The 19,455-nt window shown below is 40.0% G+C and overlaps 2 protein-coding genes across 3 annotated transcripts; both read right to left on the bottom strand.

The window, feature by feature from the left end:
* Positions 1-181: 181 nt before the first annotated feature.
* On the bottom strand, positions 182-13,721 carry tspan5a (tetraspanin 5a). Of its 2 annotated transcripts, XM_035148280.2 has the most exons (11): positions 13,323-13,721; positions 11,320-11,370; positions 10,375-10,521; positions 10,085-10,255; positions 8,930-9,055; positions 8,198-8,245; positions 7,159-7,275; positions 6,974-7,035; positions 6,032-6,137; positions 3,673-3,714; positions 182-3,555 (listed from the first exon to the last, which is right to left on the bottom strand). In XM_035148280.2, the coding sequence occupies exons 1-9, from the start codon at positions 13,401-13,403 to the stop codon at positions 6,065-6,067; spliced, it is 876 nt and encodes a 291-aa protein (XP_035004171.2). In that variant the 5' UTR covers positions 13,404-13,721; the 3' UTR covers positions 182-3,555; positions 3,673-3,714; positions 6,032-6,064. The 2 variants fall into 2 exon arrangements, with proteins under 2 accessions (XP_035004171.2, XP_035004172.1); XM_035148281.2 differs by lacking the exon at positions 6,032-6,137.
* A 3,875-nt stretch (positions 13,722-17,596) lies between these two features.
* Positions 17,597-19,136, bottom strand: LOC118102227. The gene is made up of 2 exons (XM_035148288.1): positions 18,757-19,136; positions 17,597-18,070 (listed from the first exon to the last, which is right to left on the bottom strand). The coding sequence occupies exons 1-2, from the start codon at positions 19,040-19,042 to the stop codon at positions 17,655-17,657; spliced, it is 702 nt and encodes a 233-aa protein (XP_035004179.1). The 5' UTR covers positions 19,043-19,136; the 3' UTR covers positions 17,597-17,654.
* Between the last annotated feature and the right edge of the window lie 319 nt (positions 19,137-19,455).

Below are 19,455 nucleotides of genomic sequence, written 5' to 3'. Positions count from 1 at the left end.
GTTACTTGTTTTCTAATCTGATTATTACCCAACCCTGAATGTAGTTTACATGAGCAGTGATAGACACCACAGACATCCAGGAGACAGATGATGTGTGGGAGGTGCAGAAACACATTTGTGCACGTTTAGTGCCAAAAATCTGGAGTAAAAAAAACAAAAAATAACACAAGAGAACAAAAAGTCATTTTTTTGTCACTTTTATTAAGTAATCTTACTTGATATTAAATTCAGTCCATATTTGAGCAGGACATGAAACAAGCAAATGAGAGGAGGTAGTTACATTACAATGTTTGTGGGATGTACACTGATGAGCTCAAACGTTATGACCACATGAAGTGGATAACAGTGGTGCAAAGAGCTGTCACATGTTGGGGTTAGGATCTGTTGGAATTGTGTGTGGACCGTGGTGACAAGGGGCCAAATCACTACCACTCGGTCAGAGCTTCTCCAAACCACCGGGGCTTGTGACGGGGGTCTACCAACCTCCCACATAGAAGGGATAAACCATGGTCTGACAACAGGGTTGGGATGGTAGCAGGCTGGAACAACTACAGGGCACCTTCAGAGGTCATTAGGGGTCCGTCCCTGCAAGTGGGACCTGTGTAGTGACACTGATTTGGAGGATCAAAAGCATAAAAGGCAGCAGTGGTAATAATGTTTAGACTCATCAGTGTAATGTGATCATACAGACAATCGTTGAAAGTGAAACAGGTAGTGATGAGTGAGAGATGAGGCCTGCACAACTCCTCAATAGAGTATTTTACAACCCCCTTGTAAAATATGACATGACACTCAAGTCTGTAGAGTGAAAAATAAGCTTCAGGAGAACAAAAAGATAATCTGGACAATACAAGGGGAAATTATAAAACCAAATCAAACATACAATAAATATTGAGTATCAAAAACAGTGTTGATCCCTTTTGAGTAACTTAACACTGACATTTTTAGACTGTAGATAATTTACCGATGAAATAGTGTAAATAACTTTGCAACAAACAAAACCAGTGATGAATGCTTCGTGGAAATAATCTTTAAACCATGAGAAGAAACACTGATTTAAAATAACATCTTAACTCTTTTTTGAAATTCTGGGCTGGATGTAAAGGTTTTTCGTCTCAGCTCTGAATCAGTAGCACACACAGTGAAAGACAATCATAGGACACACGTGCCAGACTTGTTCTCATTCAAGTAAGTGCAGTGACGTATGAGGAAAGTATTGTTCAAAAAAGCCCATCTCATCATATTAAAAAGTCCTTCACAAAAAAACCAAAACAATTCATGACTGTGATCCACGTTTTAATGTTTCACCCAACTTACGTGAAACCACATTAAAAAAGTAATAACCATATTATGAAATGACATTACATTTGTAGTCACTTGTTTATTTGGACTTACATTTTTTTTTTTTTAAAGATGGGAATTAAGTGTCATTTGTCAAACCTTCAGGACTGTTGTATTGTTCTATATCAATAGGACTTTTCAACACAAGCACACAAGCACCAATACAGTATTGGAATTCTGGTGCCATACGCCATTCCAACACCGTAGCAAAAACTTGTTTATTTCCATTTAATGGTAGTATATTACAACATGGTGCAGCATGTTAAGAGACTTGTTGCTGACATCATAACTACTCTCCACACCGGCCTTAAATTAATTACAGCAATGTGAAAACAAATGGAGGGACAGAATCCTTGTTGTTCCATGTGAGAGCGAGCTCAGCCGTGGGTACGACTTCATGACAGTCTGAGTTGGTCTCTATCTGTGCTGTGGTGTGTTTTTTTCCCTTCCTCCTGAGCCACAGCAGCAGGCTTACATCCCTGGCGGCAGCACCTGCGATTAGCCTACATGTAAACACCGCAACACGATTCAACTGGTAAACTCAGACTGTCGAGGCCTCCTCACATGAGCTACAGATGAACTCTGGAATGTACAGTTGATTTAAAGGCTGGTGGTGGTTATTTAAAGGTTGGGAATAATTACACCATCTATCGACGTACATATGGTTTGTAGCTGTCCAGATCCAGATCTCTTTTTTAAACTTAAGAAGCCATATACTTTGTCCAAGCAACAAGAAGCTGTTATAAAATGGTGTAAAAAGAGAATGCATCTGAGGCAAAGAATAATCCGATCAGATATTTATTTGACAGTTATCAATACTTAGTGTGACTTAAAGTAAAACCAGAGAAACGACCACCACGTTGGTGCTATATACTGGTCATTAAAATGTTCCTTTAGTAAAAGGGAAACCCCCTCATGTAATTAACTGAGTTTCCTGTTAGTCCACTGGCTGAGTATGAACTCATTATGCTGAATGCTTGGAAGTACTTCATGGTTTCTTCCTGTTTAATGTTGGACGAGTTAGAATGTGGAGGGAGAATTTTAAGCTCTAAGACACCATCAGGACTGAACGCACAAATTTCCTTAGTGCTGATGAACAGTCGCCGAACACAAAATAAAAATTCCATGTTAGTGAATAGATGAGAAGAGACAGTGGCAGCTCAAAGAGTCTTAGGGCTGATTGGTATTTTTTCTTGAAGGTGTTACACAAAGAGCTGCTCAAATTCTCTGAATGCTGAGGAAAGGAGCTCCAATGCTTCCTAACATATCTCCTTTAGGAAACGCTGGCCATACTCAAACAAAGGAAAGGAGATAATGCCGTCCCACATTTCTTTGACGCCAATTCCGGAAATCCTCTGTGGACCAGATTGCCTGGTTTTGGTTCGGCCTTTGTGGGTTGCGTAGACCGCGTCCTCTGAAGGAGCCAGCCCCTGCATTGAGTCTTGCTCATTGTAAAACCCTTTGGAACTGCGTTTTGAAACGTGCTGCACAAATTAAGTTCATTATTCCTGTGAGTAATTGAAATGTTCTCTCTGATTCTGCTCTGACACGTAGACTCAGTTTGTCATTGTTTATCTTCCATATGTATATATATACAGCCTATAGTGTAAATTCTTCTTTTTCCTTGAACTCATGAGGTTTCCTTCGAGGTTGAGGAAAAGTTGTGCAGTTTTTTGTTTTTTTTTACTTCTGAACTGCAGCCCCACAATCTGCTGTGACACGCAAAATATCCTCAAAATATTATTTTGAGAAATAAAACGAGATCGGGACAATGTTTTGTAACTTTAGAGACTTTCCCCCTCCTGTGCATTATGTCGTGGAAAAGTAGTAGAAAGCTACGTAAGCCAAGCGCTGAACTTTGAAAAAAAGTACACCTCAGTTTCTTTTATACACTAATTCAGATGGGTTTAGCAATGGAGCAATATTTCCACAGTGAAAAATACCGATCTAATATCAAAAAGATGTATCAAAACCTCTAGTCTCTACACTAACAGTAGCTATCAAAACTGGAGCGTTGTGATGATCTGCATGTAGTGCATGTTTAACCACACAGTTATCTGTTTACAGTAGTCACACACAGTGTTATATACAGAGCATATTCTCACATATTAGTGCCTTGCAAAAGGTGCTGGTTCAGTGAGCAAAGTGGTGCAGGTGATCGGTGACGTCCTCTGAACGCTCCCTGACACTCTGTTCAAGGAGGTGTGTCAAAGTCTGGCAAAAGAACAAGACAACATTTTATGAATAACAACTTTTTATGTAATTCTATTCAACACAACATACAGTAAAATTCATTCATAAGATTGTAATTCATTGAAAGTCAAGGGTTACCTGTTAGAGGTTGAAATGCTGTTTCAGCATTAGGTAAAGAAACTGCAAAAGATGAGATAAAGAGGTGAACGTCATTAACATGGCTCCAACACTCCTGAGGTTCAACAGTTCAGTTTTAAGTTTCAGGCAGAAAAGGAAAGCAGGGAACGGTGACTTAAAGGGTTATGCTGGGAACGCTTAGAGAAGAGTTTTCTGCAAAGGATGAGCAGTGTGATCTAAAGAGAGACGGTTTGGGATTAAAAGATGTGGCCGAGAAAAGACAGGACAAATGTCTTCAGTTAGACACGGGAAGTGGAAGAAAAGGCAACGGAGAAAGAAAGGATTGTTGTCTACGTCACATGACTGAGCCTTGTTCATTCAAACCAGCCTGACTGTGTAGCTAAGTAGGCAGATGTGGGGAAACCACAGTCATGCAGTCACACTGAAAATTAGTTGTCTGGCCTAAAGGCTAAGCTAATGCCATTTTAATAGGGTTTCAGTGGCCTCGCTCCATCAGCGCAATCGGAATTTCCCAAAGGTCCAGACTGACAGTGATTTAAGTGTATGTAAATTCAACACGTTAAACATTTCAGCGAATTGACTGGAACCACAAGGTCTGACAAGTTTCTTCTGGAGGCAAACAAACCTCAATCAGCCTGAGCAACAAAGCAATAATGTTCTGCTCCATCTTGTATTGAGATTACAGCAGACTGGCCCTGCATGGTCTGCGTTGGTCCTTGGCATCTTGTCTTCTCCCAAACTCTCAGGAGCATCGCACTACTCTGCGTTATCCTGGCTACAATACTAACGTTGCCGTGTTTCATCAAGTGGATCCTTTTTTTGGTCTGGTTTTGAAAAAAAAAGTCAATTTGTTAACGCCTTTTTCTGGAAAGTTCTGGAAATTCTATAGCACTAATTCCGGGGTCTTTTTCTTCGCTTCTTTTGTATCCGTCTCTTAGTTCAAGCAGAGGTCAGCGGTGATTGGCTGCGGTCACATAGACTTAACAGATAAAAACCTTGGGCTTAAACCTGTCACGACAAACCACACAATTGTCATTCGCCTGTGAAGGTTTTTCCAGGTACACACTGTAAATTTAACTTCTGCTACTTGTCAGGACCATACTGGTGTATGTCGGAAATTTCGGCCTACTGAAAAATAATATTTTAGACGTGTCAAAATCTGTCAATCCTAAGTTTTCTGTGACGTAGTGGCGTCCTTAAAGCACCATACAGTATTACTTCTAAAGGCCTTTGTACTCCAAGTCCTTCTTTTTCATTTGCAAGGTTTTAATCTGTCATCTGATGAAAAATCCTTTGGCACAGAAACCTTGCAAACCATGTCCGTTTTATTTTTATATTTGTGGTGAAGTGAACATTGATGATGAGACAAAATTGAGTCATTGAGCAGTGAGGATCATTTTCTCTTCCTCTTCCTGCATGAAAGTCGAAAAACATCCAGAAAACGTTCACCTCTTGCCAAAGGAGCTGTGGAATTATCCAGATCATTTCCAGGTCGATTTAAGGATGTCAGTCATCTGGTTTGAGACGCTGCTAGCAGAACTAGAACCACACTTAATAGATGATCACCAATTTCCAACCATTCGTTAACAGTGACTGCTATTATAAGAGTGGTCCAACAACTCTAGAAAGGGTCTTGCGAAAAAATTCGGAATCACTACGAAATCACTATTGATGCTGTGTAAACATGATTGACACCATGTTAGGTTTTGCAACAATTTGAGACGAAAAGTACAAACTTGGTGTGCAAAGGCCTTAATGCTCAAAAAACCTGATGAACCTTATATGAACTTAAAGGGCAACACACATGTCAGCATCTTGATGTGTCAGGATGTGTCAACTGTCCAGAGAAGCAGTATTTTGGACTAAATGCTAACCAACTGCTAATTAGCGAGCCAACCCAGTCGAATACTGAAATAACAGGAAATGCTGTATGGAGAGTGAAGGAAGCAAAGTTTCAGTTGTGTTTTTGTATGGAGTAATGTTTGTCAAGTTTCTTTTCTCAACTGTACATTATAAAGTAGGAATGATGACTTCACTGCTTTGTTAAGCTCCACCCACCCAGTGAGGTCATCACTAAAGAAGCAGTGTTTTGCAGGAAGTGAGAAAGTTTTCATTCCATTGGCTCTAAAAAAAAATCTAGTTTTAAATGTAGAATGTCGAATTAAAAAAATGGTACACTGACAAACTGACAAAAGCTTTACTCTTGTGGGACCTTCTTGCCTCCATACGACGCTTTAAGGGTCTATTGAATACAGCTCCATGGGACACAAAACAACAGCAAACACAAACACAGATCATCCACCCACTCACAGCAACGCTCAAGACAAAACACATCACCAAATGAATCCATCACACCCACCGGCTACAAACACACATGCAGCATGTGTGTGTCTCATGAGTAGTAAGCCGATGCTTTCTTGCTGGATTGTGGTGGGAGTCGACGCATGGCGAGAGGGGGGGGCACCCTGACGAAGCATGGAGGAGGAAGAATGAGGTGTGAGGTGAGTTTTGGCATCGTGATGGTAAAGCTCAGTAACCCTCCTCTCTTTCCGGCTACACTTCTTGTGTCAATGTCATAGCTGCACTTTTTTCCAGACATCATTTCTTGTTTTATCATTATTCCGCACAATTTACAAAGTCATCTTACACAAATTAAGTGTGAGTGAGTATTCACAATAACAACAGAGCACTTAGAGTCTGTGTATGTGGATTCTGTGAGAACAAGATATGGATCTATGCACTCTAGATATGAAACTTATTGAGTGTATATATATAGTGTGTGTATGTTTAGCATATATGTAAGTGCAGAAATGCTGCATTTCTATTCATTTATCTTTGGGATAAGAAATAGTAATCCAATGTTATTCATTATGCATCAACATTGATTATCATTATTACATGGTCAAAAGCATTAGGCTATAGTGACACTTAGTTTTTTAAACACTTTTGCAATGATGATGCCTGACTAATGGAATTTAAACTATTTTTCATGTGTATGATTGAGACACTGTGCCCCCATTGTTTCCTCTCATACTTTGTTTTTATCTGTAATGTAAAAAAATGTGTGCATGTAATTTGAAATGTATCTTTCCTTCCTGTGTAAAAATATTCCTTAACTACTGCATCTACAACATGGGCCAGAGCGACACTTTCAGTCTGTATACTCTGACAAAGAGCTGATGTTGTGAAATGCAAACAGTAAAAACAAATGGGTGCAAATCAAGGGAAGTGGTTTTAAAAGGACAAAAATGTGGACACATGAGACACAGAACTGAGGTCAAAGTATTGATCGTTTTCTCACCAGCTTGCCCGCACAGCCTCGATGTCACTCACTAAGTTCTGGGCCAAACAAATCCCAAAAATCTGTGGATGAAAGAAAAACAACAGCATAAATGGCAACGTTACCCTTTTTCATAAAGAAATTATGGAATGATGCTTTTGTGTCCAGATTTTTCTGGAGCACCAGGAAAGGTGAATGGGACTTGCCTGCAGCAGTGCAACTCCAATGAAGATCCCCGCCACTAAGGTGAGGTTGTCCTGCAGCCACTTCTCAAACTGCGGCACACAGCCTTTCACATTGATGTAGTCCTTCTGCTCTAAGTCCTGTACAAACAGAACCGCCTGTCAACATCTTCACATTGTGACTCAGTGTGGCCTTCTTAATCTGGCCTTTTATAAAAACTTTCTCTCACTTTTTGTGAGTTAACGACCTTCCCAAAACCCAAATTCTCTGTTCTGAACACACAGAGGCAAAGGATATTATCTTTTACTACATCCAAAATTTGATTGTGATGAAAAAAAGAAGCCAAAGGGAGACATCCTTAGTTGAGTTATTAGTGTTGGAGTTGATGCACACGTCTTTACGAGCCTGTTGCTAGTCACTGAGGAGAAAGAATATACTAGAATTGCTGTTTGAGTCACACAGTTTCCATGAAAACCATTTGGGTTTAATGGAAATGTTGAATGTTTCCCACATAATTTGCTGTATGTTCTATCAAGTGCCAAGCAAAGTGCCAATTGCTAATGCTAATGCTGTATAAAATTTATTATACCAAGTTATAATTATTCAATTCATATTCAAGTTAATGTGAGTGTTTGAATGAATGAACAATGATTGGTGCGGTGTGTTTGGTATGTGGAAGGTCTGGTATACGACTCAAAACGGCATCATTTACACCATGTTTTTAGACTAAAAGTCCAAGCAGTAACTGGGAGGATAACAGCAGACATTTAGGCTAAAAACACGGTGTAAATGATGCTGTTTTGAGTCGATTTTGAATGTCGGGTCTTACGGACACTTGGAGGACACCACATGATTCGTATAGATTACTTCATCGGCATAGTGGTGAGTAAATAACGAGTGAATTTTCATTTTTGGGTGAACTATAACTTTAAAATCCCTGTTAGGAAAATCACTATATCGCTAAAATCAAAACACAGAGAAAGAAATTAAAAATTACATCTTAATCATAGAAAAAAGAAACAACCAAAAAGTTTGAGATAGTCATGTACATATTTTACTTACTGGTTTAGCTCGAATGTCGTATCCACACTGAGTGTTGATTACATCCTCCTGTAGACAAAGAGTCAACTTTATAGTATCGTAATAAAAGCAGCATTTTTGAAATAAGCATCTGTTAAAAATGTGCAACTTTTTGTGTAGAACTGAGGAAGAACAAGGCGAAAAGTGTGCAGCCATGCTAGCAGCTCTGTGAGGCTGTACAGCAGTGCGTAGAGCCAAATGCTATATAGTAAGTATGCTAACATGCTCAGCAGTTATACTGTTCAACGTGTTCAACATTTTAGTTGAGGGTGTTAGCATGCTAATGTTTAAATTCTTTTAAAAAGATGACAACAACATGGGAAGTTGTGTACGCAGTATGGTTGGTGTGATTAAGTTGTGTGAACACTGCTGCTAGGTAACGGCAACATGGACGCCGAACATTAATGTATACTTTTGTGGTCAAACAGGCTAGCAATTTTGCGAGCTAACAGGAAGGCAATGGAATGCAGGAATGCTAACGTAAAAGGTCAAAGGGCAAAGATGTTGTTGAGAATATAAACATTTTCCTCAAAATGATTTAGAAATATGACTAAAATGAAAATAAATCAAGTTTCCATCAAGCAAAAAATAAACTTCCATGGCCTCCACCATTTCTGAAGACAACAGCTAATGTGTTACAACTCTGTAAACCGCTGCTGTGTTATATAGAACTCTATAAACGTGTAAATGCAGACAGTGCCGGGGGACTCGTACCGCCGGGTCCTTGGTACAGCAGGAGAAAGGAACTCCGCACTTTTCCCTGCTGGGATTCCCATCAGTGCAGTTGAAATAGATGTTCAGGTTCCAGTCATCTGCTCCAAACGCACCACAGCAGTCCCACTGAAGTCAGACAGAGGAAAGAACGATGAAACTGACGAACACTCCTGTGGTTAGAATTAAAACGCTGTTAAATTTGTTGACCGAAATGAGAAAAGACCGTTCAGCGGTTTTAGACCAAGTGGACATGATTGGCCTTGTGACCTGATACGCTTGATCCATTGAGGAAGTCTCAATAATAAAAACCAAAACTGAAGTTGTAATAAAATGCTATTTTTACCCTAAAGGTATAGAGGCAGAGATAAAGATATAAGAGTGTTGTAACGATGTCATATTACACACACTGCTGTGCTGCAAAAACTTTTCAACTAAAACTCACTTACAAATTAAATCTTCACGATCATAAATTTTCAAATGCAAATAGTTGTAAATTTACAGTCAGAAATGCTGTAGTAGAAACATCAACAACACCTGTGTTTTTACTGAAGGTTTGTTCTTAGCTTTTGGTCATTTTAAATGAGTTCGTCAATATCTCACATTAATTATATCTCCAGTGGGTTTGTTTTTCTGGCTTCACATCACTGTTTCAAACACAAGTATGTAGATGTATAGAATTTAAATTTAAAAAAAGATAATTTCAATGTAAAATATAAACATAAATCCTTATGTGCATCGTTTATTATGTAAAAGGAAAGTTTTCATATTAAAAAACTAATTCATATTCATTATATTATCACATGTTGCAGCATCTAATTGTATTTAACTGTAAATGAACATCTGGTAAAACAAAAGCTTAGACATCCAATGAAACAGATGTCAGAGTGCTATATGACTCTATATTTGCACTTATATATTTATAAACATGCACATATCGATTGGTGTTTACAGCAGCAACAGTGGTGAATGTGCATCCCACCTCCGCAGCAGAGTTGACAGTAACTAGCAGCTCAACAATAAAAGTCTAGCGCTTTAAACCACTCTTCATTGAATTGCTGCTGAGGTAGGCCATGAGATGTGGTTGAAAGCTTGGGAAAAAAACTAGTAAATCGACTGTTTTAATGTTTGAAGAATGAACTTTCCCACGTGTCTTACGTATTCCTGAGTGAAATCGATGAGGTTCTGTAGATCGATGTCGTCCCGGTACGCTCGGATGTTATTGTTGATGAACAGGTTGAGCTGGTCTTTAATCCAGTCCTTAAAGACAAACGCCAGGACCCCTGTCGTAAGCTCCAAGAAGAAGATGATTCCAAGAAACACAGAGAACTATGACAAGAAGAGCAGGGGAAAAAGGCAAGATGACAAATTCACATTTGCGGAGTTGCATTCTGCGATAATTCATCTGTGCATGCAGATTGTAACATTATTTTTGTCATGGAACATACAAACTTGAGCAGGAAGGTGTTTTCTCGCAGCGCTCCGATGCATCCGGCAAACCCCAGAATGAACATGATGCCCCCAACCACCATAAAGAGCCAGACCGGGTCCAGACCACCAAGGTCGGTGATGGATGAGATGTTGGACAGGACCCCCTGGAGCGAGGAGACAGAGCACAACACAGAGTGTGAGTCAGGCAGCTGCGTCTCTTTCAGGAGAGATCATGTTTGCCAACAGGGTCGCAGTGACATTAAACAGGATGGAACTTGGATGAACTCAGAGGAGAAACAATGCTGCTGCGAACATGAATTCAGAGAACTTGAGAATTCTGCGAAATAAACTGCTTCAGTGAGATGTTTTAAGTAAACGTGTTTATATTGCTATCACTCTGCATGCATTGAATTAACAATGATTTGGTAACACACACAGGTTACAAATGTTGAACCTAGTTTCAAACTTAATATGGTTATTTTAACGATTTGTTTGAATACTATGCGAATGGGTGAATGTGATTTTTACTGTTAAGTGCTTTGGGTGGTCGTTAAGATTAGAAAAGTGATATATGAATTTAGTCCATTTACAACAGTCAAAAGAAAGTAAAATACTCTGTACGTCCAGGGCAGAACTGGAGAGAGGGAGATGATTCCTTGAGGGTTCATCACTACAAGTAACACCTTTAAAATCATACAAAATGACTTGATCCATTATTAATGTAGAATCTTGATTAGTGCAGCTTTAATAGGAATAAGTACTGGCACACAATTTAAAAAAAACTGAGCATTAAATGAGTGTGTGTTTAAATCAGGACAATATTAAATATACTGGCATTTAGTAAAAATCTTACAAGGAAAATTCACAAGAAGAGCAATAGATTTTATTTATAAAATATAAATATGAAGAAAAAAAGTTGTCACAACACTATTTTTATATTTTGCAATAATAGCTCTACTCACCTTCTCACTCCATGCCCACAGTCCAATTCCAACTAAGGCCATGCCCAACAGCTGGGGGAAAAAAATACAGTCATGTCAAATGCCCGTGAATGTGTTAATGCAAATTGACACAACGGCAGCCTGTCGCATTTTTATTATATACTGTTCTTCTGAGGCCACAGTGAGTCTGTGATGGTCGTCTGGTACTTTTGTATTTATTTCATCGTGGCATTCATGTATGTGTCAATACTCTCAGTGAGTAGTATTCAGTGTGTAAGTTGCTATAATTGGGTGAGGGAAGATCGTGCTCACCACTAAAACTAGTGCTGCTGTAAATATATACGTATATACACACACACACACACACACACACACACACACACACACACACACACACACACACACACACACACACACAGTCTGTAATGAGTGTGTAGTGTGGATGTAGTGTGTCTGCAGTGAGTGTGCAGTTTGTCTGTAAAAGTGTGTAGTGTGAATGTAGTTTGTCTGTAGTGTGTCTGCAGTGAGTGTGTAGTGTGTATTTAGTGTGTCTGTAGTGTAGATGAGGTGTGTCTGTAGTGAGTGTGTAGTGAATGTGTCTGTGGTTTGGATGTACTGTGTCTGTAGTGTGGATGAGGTGTGTCTGTAGCGAATGTGTAGTGTGTCTACTGTCTATTGTGTGTCTGTGGTATGGATGTAGTCTGGATGTAGTGTCTGTAATGAGTGTGTAGTGTGCCTGTAGTCTGGATGTGGTGTGTCTGTAGTGAGTGTGTCTGTAGTGTGGATAAGGTGTGTCTGTAGCGAATGTGTAGTGTGTCTCTAGTGTGTGATGTGTCTATAGTGTGGATGAGGTGTCTCTGTAGCGAATGTGTAGTGTGTCTACTGTCTATTGTGTGTCTGTAGTATGGATGTAGTGTGGATGTAGTGTCTGTAGTGAACGTGTGTAGTGTGTCTGTGTAGTGATGTGTGTCTGTAGTGAAAGTGTGGTGTGTCTGTAGTGGGTGTGTAGTGAGTCAGTAATGAGTGTGTACTGTGTCTGTAGTTAACGTGTAGTGTGTCTGTGTGAGTGGATGATGTGTGTCTGTAGTGAGTGTGTACTGTGTCTGTAGTGAGTGTGTAGTATGTCTGTGTGTGTGAATGATGTGTGTCTGTAGTGAAAGTGTGGTGTATAGTGAGTCAGTAATGAGTGTGTACTGTGTCTGTAGTGAACGTGTAGTGTGTCTGTGTGAGTGGATGATGTGTGTCTGTAGTGAGTGTGTACTGTGTCTGTAGTGAGTTTGTAGTATGTCTGTGTGTGTGAATGATGTGTGTCTGTAGTGAAAGTGTGGTGTATAGTGAGTCAGTAATGAGTGTGTACTGTGTCTGTAGTGAGTGTGTAGTGTGTCTGTGTGTGTGGATGATGTGTATCTGTAGTGAGTGTGTGTGTCTGAAAGGAGTGTATAGTGTGTATATGTGTGTGGATGATGTGTGTCTGTAGTGAGTGTTTAGTGTGTCTGTAGTGAGTGTGTAGTGTGTCTGTAATGACTGTGTAGTGTGTCTGTAATGACTGTGTAGTGTGTCTGTGTGTGTGGATGATGTGTGTCTGTAATGAGTGTTTAGTGTGTCTGTAGTGAGTGTGTAGTGTGTGTGTAGTGAGTGTGTAGTGTGTCAGTAGTGTGTATGATGTGTGTCTTTACCACAGGCGTCAATAAAAGGTCAGTAGTGTGTCTGTAGTGTGTATGATATGTGTGTCTGTACCACAGACGAATATAAAAGGTCAGTAGTGTGTCTGTAGAGGAGCTGTAGCGCTGAGCTGTCATTATAGTTCACTGCAGAAAGCCGATTAGCTGCTTGTTGTCAGCTGAGCTGCAGCCGCTGTTGTGAACCGTTCTGTGTGAACAGGACGGGACAGGAAACCCACACTGTGTCGGTCAGTAGCGGTCCGTCAGTACCGTGAGAACAGAGGTGATGAGGAGCGGGCCTTCCTCCCTATTGGCCAGCGGACATGATAATGGCCGTGCAGTAAAACAAAGCGCAGCTCTTACCCAGAACAGGATGTTGAATCCAAAGATGAAGTATTTGATGCAGCAGCTGACTTCTTGTCCTTTGAACTGATTCCCCGACATGTCTGAGCATCATCCGTGTTTCTGCGTGGCGGAGAGAAAAAAAAACACACGGCCTGCTTCACAGGCTTTGTGTGCGGGATGGAACAGGTTCAGCGCCCCAGGGATACATCTCACTTTGTCCGCCTCAGACAGCTCCTGCGGCCGCTTCAACACCACGTCGGCTCCATGTCGAACGGAGCTCAGGACGCGCTTACACACGCGGCGGTACAAAAACAGGATGTAAAAGATAAAATGGACGTTAACGGAAAACACCGACGAACAGAAATGATACGCTCCGCTATCTGAGGAGGCGGCACCGCTAGTGCGACTGCGCGTCAACGATTGGCTGGGGAAAGAATTGAAGGACCGAGAGCGCGACCAATCAGATGAGAGCAAGTATGGGGGCACTTCCTGTCTTTTTTTTTATGACCCTTGAGCTTTTTGAGTAAACATTTCATCTAATTTAGGTTGAAGGTTTGATACTTTCTGTCAATTGTTTTAAGATTGGGATTGTTGAAGAGTACATTTAATTGTTTGGTATTGTCCATTTCTTTTTCTTTATTGAATGACATAGTAAATTGTCGTATTTTATACCTAAAAAACTCCCATTTCTTGATAGGTGTGGTTAGTTCTTCAGAATTCTCAATTTCAGTGATCAGAGATTTCATCTTTTGACAGTACATGAATTCTTCTTTTTGTGTTCTCTTTTAACACATAGATAACACTGTGATCAGTTAGTGGAGTAGTGGAAAAAACACAGCTGATTTCATACGTGAAGAAACTACGAGCTAGCCACTCAACAGAATCACGACTGTTTGCTGGTGGAACAGCTCCCCATTGACATGGTTGAATGCACTTATTTTAAGTGGCTTTGGATAAAAGTGTCAGCTAAATGAAATTTAATGTAATGTAATGTAATTAACCACTAGTTAGTTCTAGACTTTAAACTGTGATTTGAGCTGAACCATGAATATTTGAATATATCTGGATTTAAATATCTCCATGCATCAGGTAAACTCTGTTCATGGCAAAAGTTTGTAAATATGGTATTTGGGTGACTTGCAAAGTGTCTCGAAGGATTTTTATCATAAAATTCATCATGAATTGAGTGGAGATCACCTCCAATTGATATTTGATATTTAGATATTTTAAAATGATCTAAATGTAGAGTAATTTGCTCTAGTAGTGTTTGTCTTTGTAATCATAGATATTGATTAATATGAATTTTAAATCATCAAGGGTCAGTATAAGAACTAGGGCTGCGAGCAGCACTGTGCCTGATGTGGCCGCGGTGGAGGGCGAATAGGGACCGGGCGAAACGGTTCTGTGTTGCGTGCTTTTTGTGCATCGATGGAAGGATAATGGCCACTAATCACACATTACAGTCCACGCCATCAAGTGTAGACCACATGATGAAAATTGAATGTAAATCGAATTAAAGTTGAAAAATGAAGCTTACCTCCTTTTGGCAGTAGGTAGTGCTATTGTATAAACAATGCAGAGTTAGAGACACGACACTATCACTACATACAGACTTATAGATCTGTTCAGGTCAAAAACACTCTTGTCTTTCTTCAGATCGTAATCTATGACCACTGACACTGTGACATTAAGGCAAACTGACATCAAGGAATCCGTTGCTTCTGTCCCTGTTCAGGCCGGGACACTGATCATGTGACCGAATTTTGGGGCTGATTGGACAATGCACAGTGGAGCTATGACAACTTCGTCTCCTTTGGTGAAGGATCAACCTTTACCGCACCTCAATGTTTACACGGTTTGAGGAAATGTCACAGTTCTGACCATGTTCTTATAGCTTGTCTGAGCTCATTTGTGCTGTATATTGTAAAGCAGCCAGGAGAAGTACGTGCATCAAAGTATAAAACATGTCATTTCCTGTCGCCAGCAGGTGGTGCTGTGACGATGAGTCAGTATTGACATATGGATCTGATCAGTGCGGGACTGTGATCGTGTGAAAGAGGTTTGAGTCTGATTGGATAATCGCAGAGGAGTTATAATAAATCCCTATTTTTTTGGCAAATAATCAAACTTTGATGCCACGCTTTGACGTACAATAAAAAATTTGACGTACAATAAAAAATGTAATAACTTTGAAACTCCAAGGAGTTGAGATGACCCTCACTGAATTTAAAGTTGATCTGATGAAAGCTCTGGGAGAAGTTCGTTAAAATACACAATGTGTCAAACGGCCAAAATGGCCGCATTTTTAAATGGATATATGTTGCATGTATATTTCGACTGGACCCCAAACAGATATTGAAATCACTTTGAATTTTTCTTTGGATTATTAATTGTTTTGTCTACTTTGCACTTATTGTTTAGATTTTCTGTTTATTTTTGTAATCTTGCTCTGTACTGGTAACTGTGTTGATTTTGCTGTAGTTGCTCAGTCCTGAAATGAAGTCTGTTTCTTTTGGAAAAGATGTTGCTTGTAAGATTTGTATGCAATAAAGAAAGGAAGAAGAAAAAACTTCACGGGGAAGAAAACCACAGAAGCTTGTTGGAAGATGAGACTTTTGTTGGATTTGTGGATTTATCTTGTGATACTGCTTTGAATCTTCTCACAGAAGCACCTGGCACATTTCTGGATGCATGTGCACTTGGAATATACTAATGTGTCTACCAAGGCACTGAAGTTTCTTTTGCCTTTTGCCACAGCTTACCTGTGTGAAACTGGATTCTCAGCACTTGTGGCTTTTTACACAAAGTGCGGCAACATCAACTCTCTCATTAGGTGAGTTAAAAGTCGGACAATGTACCTTAACTCAACGTGTGATTTAATATCCAGTTTCATCGAGATAAACAGCTTGAGGTCTCAGACTGGAGTAAATTAAAGGGATAGTTCTCCCAAAAATGAAAATGCACTCATTATCTACTCACCACTATGCAAATGGATGTGTGGGCGAAGAGTCCATACATCATTTCTTTAAGATTGAAGAATCGGACCCCCAGTTACTTCAGTTGTATTGAATTTAGCTCCAACGCTGTTTACTCCCGAGACTCCAAAGGTGTTTTGTGGTCTCAAACACTTCACCCACCCCTCCATGGGCATAGTGGTGAGAGATATGAGTGCATTTTCAATTTTGGTAAACTATCCCTTTAATGTCTTGTGAGAGTGAGCATTTCAGGGGCCTTAAATGCCTCAAATACATATTCGGTTACGCTGCAAATGTGATTTTCTTCTTCCTGATATTATTGTTTTGACATTTTATGTGTAAGTGCTCTGTTATACAAACAGGATATAGGTTCTCAAACACTCTTTGCACTTAATGTTTTACATTTGTTGCTTTGCCAATTGTTACCTTTAAATGTGATTATTACGGACAATTTGAGGACTTTGAGACTGAGCGCTTTGTTTCGTCCCATTATTGGATTCTCACTGCATATGGCCATGTTCATATACAATTATTCTGACTAGGAATAAATAATATGTATGGAAAGAGTTGATTCTACGCTTGCATAGGGAATGGCTGCAGCATACAATGTTGACACTTTGTGATTGAGTGTTTAAAAATTTGACATGTGATACAACAACCATATTAGGCCAATTGAAACACAAATACAAAATATGTTTCAGTAAAAATAAGATTGCGCTGTTTACAAATGTAACCTTTAATTATCTCATTTCTAGAGCCAGGGAGGTTGTTAATGCCAGAAACACTGGTAAGATGTACTGTCAGGGAGGAGTATTAATACGCCTTTTAAAATATTACTTTAACCCCTCCAGATCTATGAACAGTTATATTTTAGTTGGTTTCACTCAACAAGGAGTGAAATTTTGTCTCATTTCTTTGTTGTGCATTCTTCATTTTTAAGTCTAAATATTCTCAGGATTAATTGGATCGCCTTCATATTGGGTCAGTGCAATCTAAATACCTTCAAGATGAAAAGTTGTGCTCTTCATGGGGTTTCATTGAACGGCTTGACGTGAAAGTTTGACGTTTCACCTTGAGACAGGAAGTTCTTCCAAATTGTTATGTTGTCAGATCTGCACCAAACTTCACAAAACCGGATCCAGCTGATATTTGGTCTAAAGACCCTCAAGAGTGTGAGGAACAGATTCTGATTCAGATGCTCAATACAAACATAAGAAACTCCAAGAATTATTTATTTATGGATTTAATTCTGTCAAGTCTAAAAAAACTAAACTCTACAGGACTTCAACCATATCATGACTATATTATGAACTATTTTGTACTGAAACATGATATTATTTTATGATATCACTCTAAAGTGGTCCCAGTGACCGAGTTAAACAGGGTAGGGGTGTGCTTGGTAGAGTACCAGTAAGGGTTCACTCAGGGAGCCTCTATCCAGACAGTACAGACTCTGTGTCAGAGCCTCATGAAGGACCAGACTCCCACTCTCATCTGTATAACGCAGCTGAAAACCCACCGCCTCCACTGGCTTCACTGTCAGGACAGCTGACACGTCAAACACATCAAATCCAGATGAGGGTCGCTGATCCAGGGTCAGTAGCCTCTCCCCCAGAGCGGGACTCTCCTGCAGGGCTCCCTGTGAAGCAGTGACACTGTGCAGGGTGACAGTCACGCTGACGGGACGGGGGTGGAGGGTTTTTCTGAACAGAACTAGTTCTGCCCCCAGCATGGAAGGGCTTAGACTGCTGACGTTGAACCAGATCCAGCCTGGAGGAGCCTCGTCTGGACCTGGGTGAGAAACGAAATTTCAAAAAAGAGGAAAGGATAAGTTACAGCTGATACAAAATGTCAGATAAATTCCACCAGTTTTAGAAATTAATATCAGTTTTCTTGTCATTAGGAGTATTGCTTAGCCTTTAAAACAGTTTCATACAGTATGTTCTATGGCTTCTGCTCTGTTTAGTTTAACATTCTAATTTTTACATCACAACTTATTACCTATAATCAGCTAACTAAACTAGACTAAACGAGCCAGTGGGAGAGTGAATGTTGAACACATTGAACACACCGCTCCAAATGAATGCTAATGCTGCTCTGTCTGCAGGCCATGTCACCTGTTAGCAATATCAACTTTAACAGGTGAATAGTCAGTATGTTAGTATTGTGTTTAGAGGTTTTTCCAATGTCACTAAATGGCAAGAAAAATAAAAAAGTAACATTCACATCTTGTAGGTCTGTACTATGACAAATGTGTATTAAACTGGTGTGTTTATAACCAGAGTGTCTAGAATCAGTACACTGTTTGTTTCCATGTCCGGCAGTGCAAGTGCATCTTGGATCATGTGGCCAAACAGGAAATGCATCATTAGATAGGTTTCATAGTAGTACTAATAGTAGTATTATGTAAAAGTTATTTTGTAAGTTAGTTTAATTTTAGTAAATTTACTAAAATGTATTGAATTTGAAGTCCTTACCCGGAACACTCCGAAAGCTCTGTACCAGCATTCCGTCTGATCTCCCGAAGTCTTGAGCCTCCAGTGAGTCCAGATGCTGATAGACCCTCCTCATGTAGGGATGTGGTTTGGCCTGATGGCTCGCAGACACTTTATTGATATGTAGCATTTCCAAAATGGCTTTGTTGAGCTCCTGGTCATCCTCTGCATCTCTGCGGAGACCCGTCAGCGACAAGCCTGTGGCCGGGCACAGCAGCACGAAGACCAGTGTCACATGACAAAATCCCAGACCGACCTCTCGAAGCATTCTGAATGAATTCTGATGTATTTCTAACCAGCCTGATGTGATCCTGTATCTGTGCCTCTCCTCCTGTCAGAGTGCTGCGGAGGTTTCCAGCTTGTAGTGTAACAGTCTGTACGCTAATAGGTATGCAGGAACCACAGGGGCTGTCAGGACTTAGTGAAGCGGTCCCGTTCTGAAGCCAAGGAATGTTGCTTCTTTTTCACAAACACTCTGCCATGGACTCTAATGAGCCACAGTCCTGCACAGCTCTGAACAGACACTCTGACTTGAGTAAAACATTTGACACGAGTCATACAATATATGTCTTGGGTATGAAGAATTAGTGGCAATGTTGGGAAAGTTATCAAAAAGAAATGTTACCATATTAAGAAAACTAGACTCACTCAGTAGTGCTCATACCTCCACCGAGGCCCAAC

Source organism: Hippoglossus stenolepis, chromosome 23 (genome assembly GCF_022539355.2).
Source record: "Hippoglossus stenolepis isolate QCI-W04-F060 chromosome 23, HSTE1.2, whole genome shotgun sequence".
In the NCBI taxonomy this organism is placed as follows: Eukaryota; Metazoa; Chordata; class Actinopteri; order Pleuronectiformes; family Pleuronectidae; genus Hippoglossus; species Hippoglossus stenolepis.
Note: the sequence above shows the minus strand (reverse complement) of the source record. Positions and strands in the feature narration are given on the sequence as shown.

Excerpts from the sequence above, each read along its gene's own strand:
- LOC118102227 (XM_035148288.1), bottom strand. The coding sequence starts at position 19,042 with ATGCTTCGAGAGGTCGGTCTGGGATTTTGTCATGTGACACTGGTCTTC. Across the intron at positions 18,071-18,756 it reads GAGCTTTCGGAGTGTTCCGG|GTCCAGACGAGGCTCCTCCA; the intron begins GTAAGGACTTCA and ends TTTCTCACCCAG.
- tspan5a (XM_035148280.2), bottom strand. The coding sequence starts at position 13,403 with ATGTCGGGGAATCAGTTCAAAGGACAAGAAGTCAGCTGCTGCATCAAA. Across the intron at positions 7,276-8,197 it reads ACGACATTCGAGCTAAACCA|GACTTAGAGCAGAAGGACTA; the intron begins GTAAGTAAAATA and ends CTGTTTGTACAG. Across the intron at positions 7,036-7,158 it reads TTGGAGTTGCACTGCTGCAG|ATTTTTGGGATTTGTTTGGC; the intron begins GCAAGTCCCATT and ends TTTCATCCACAG.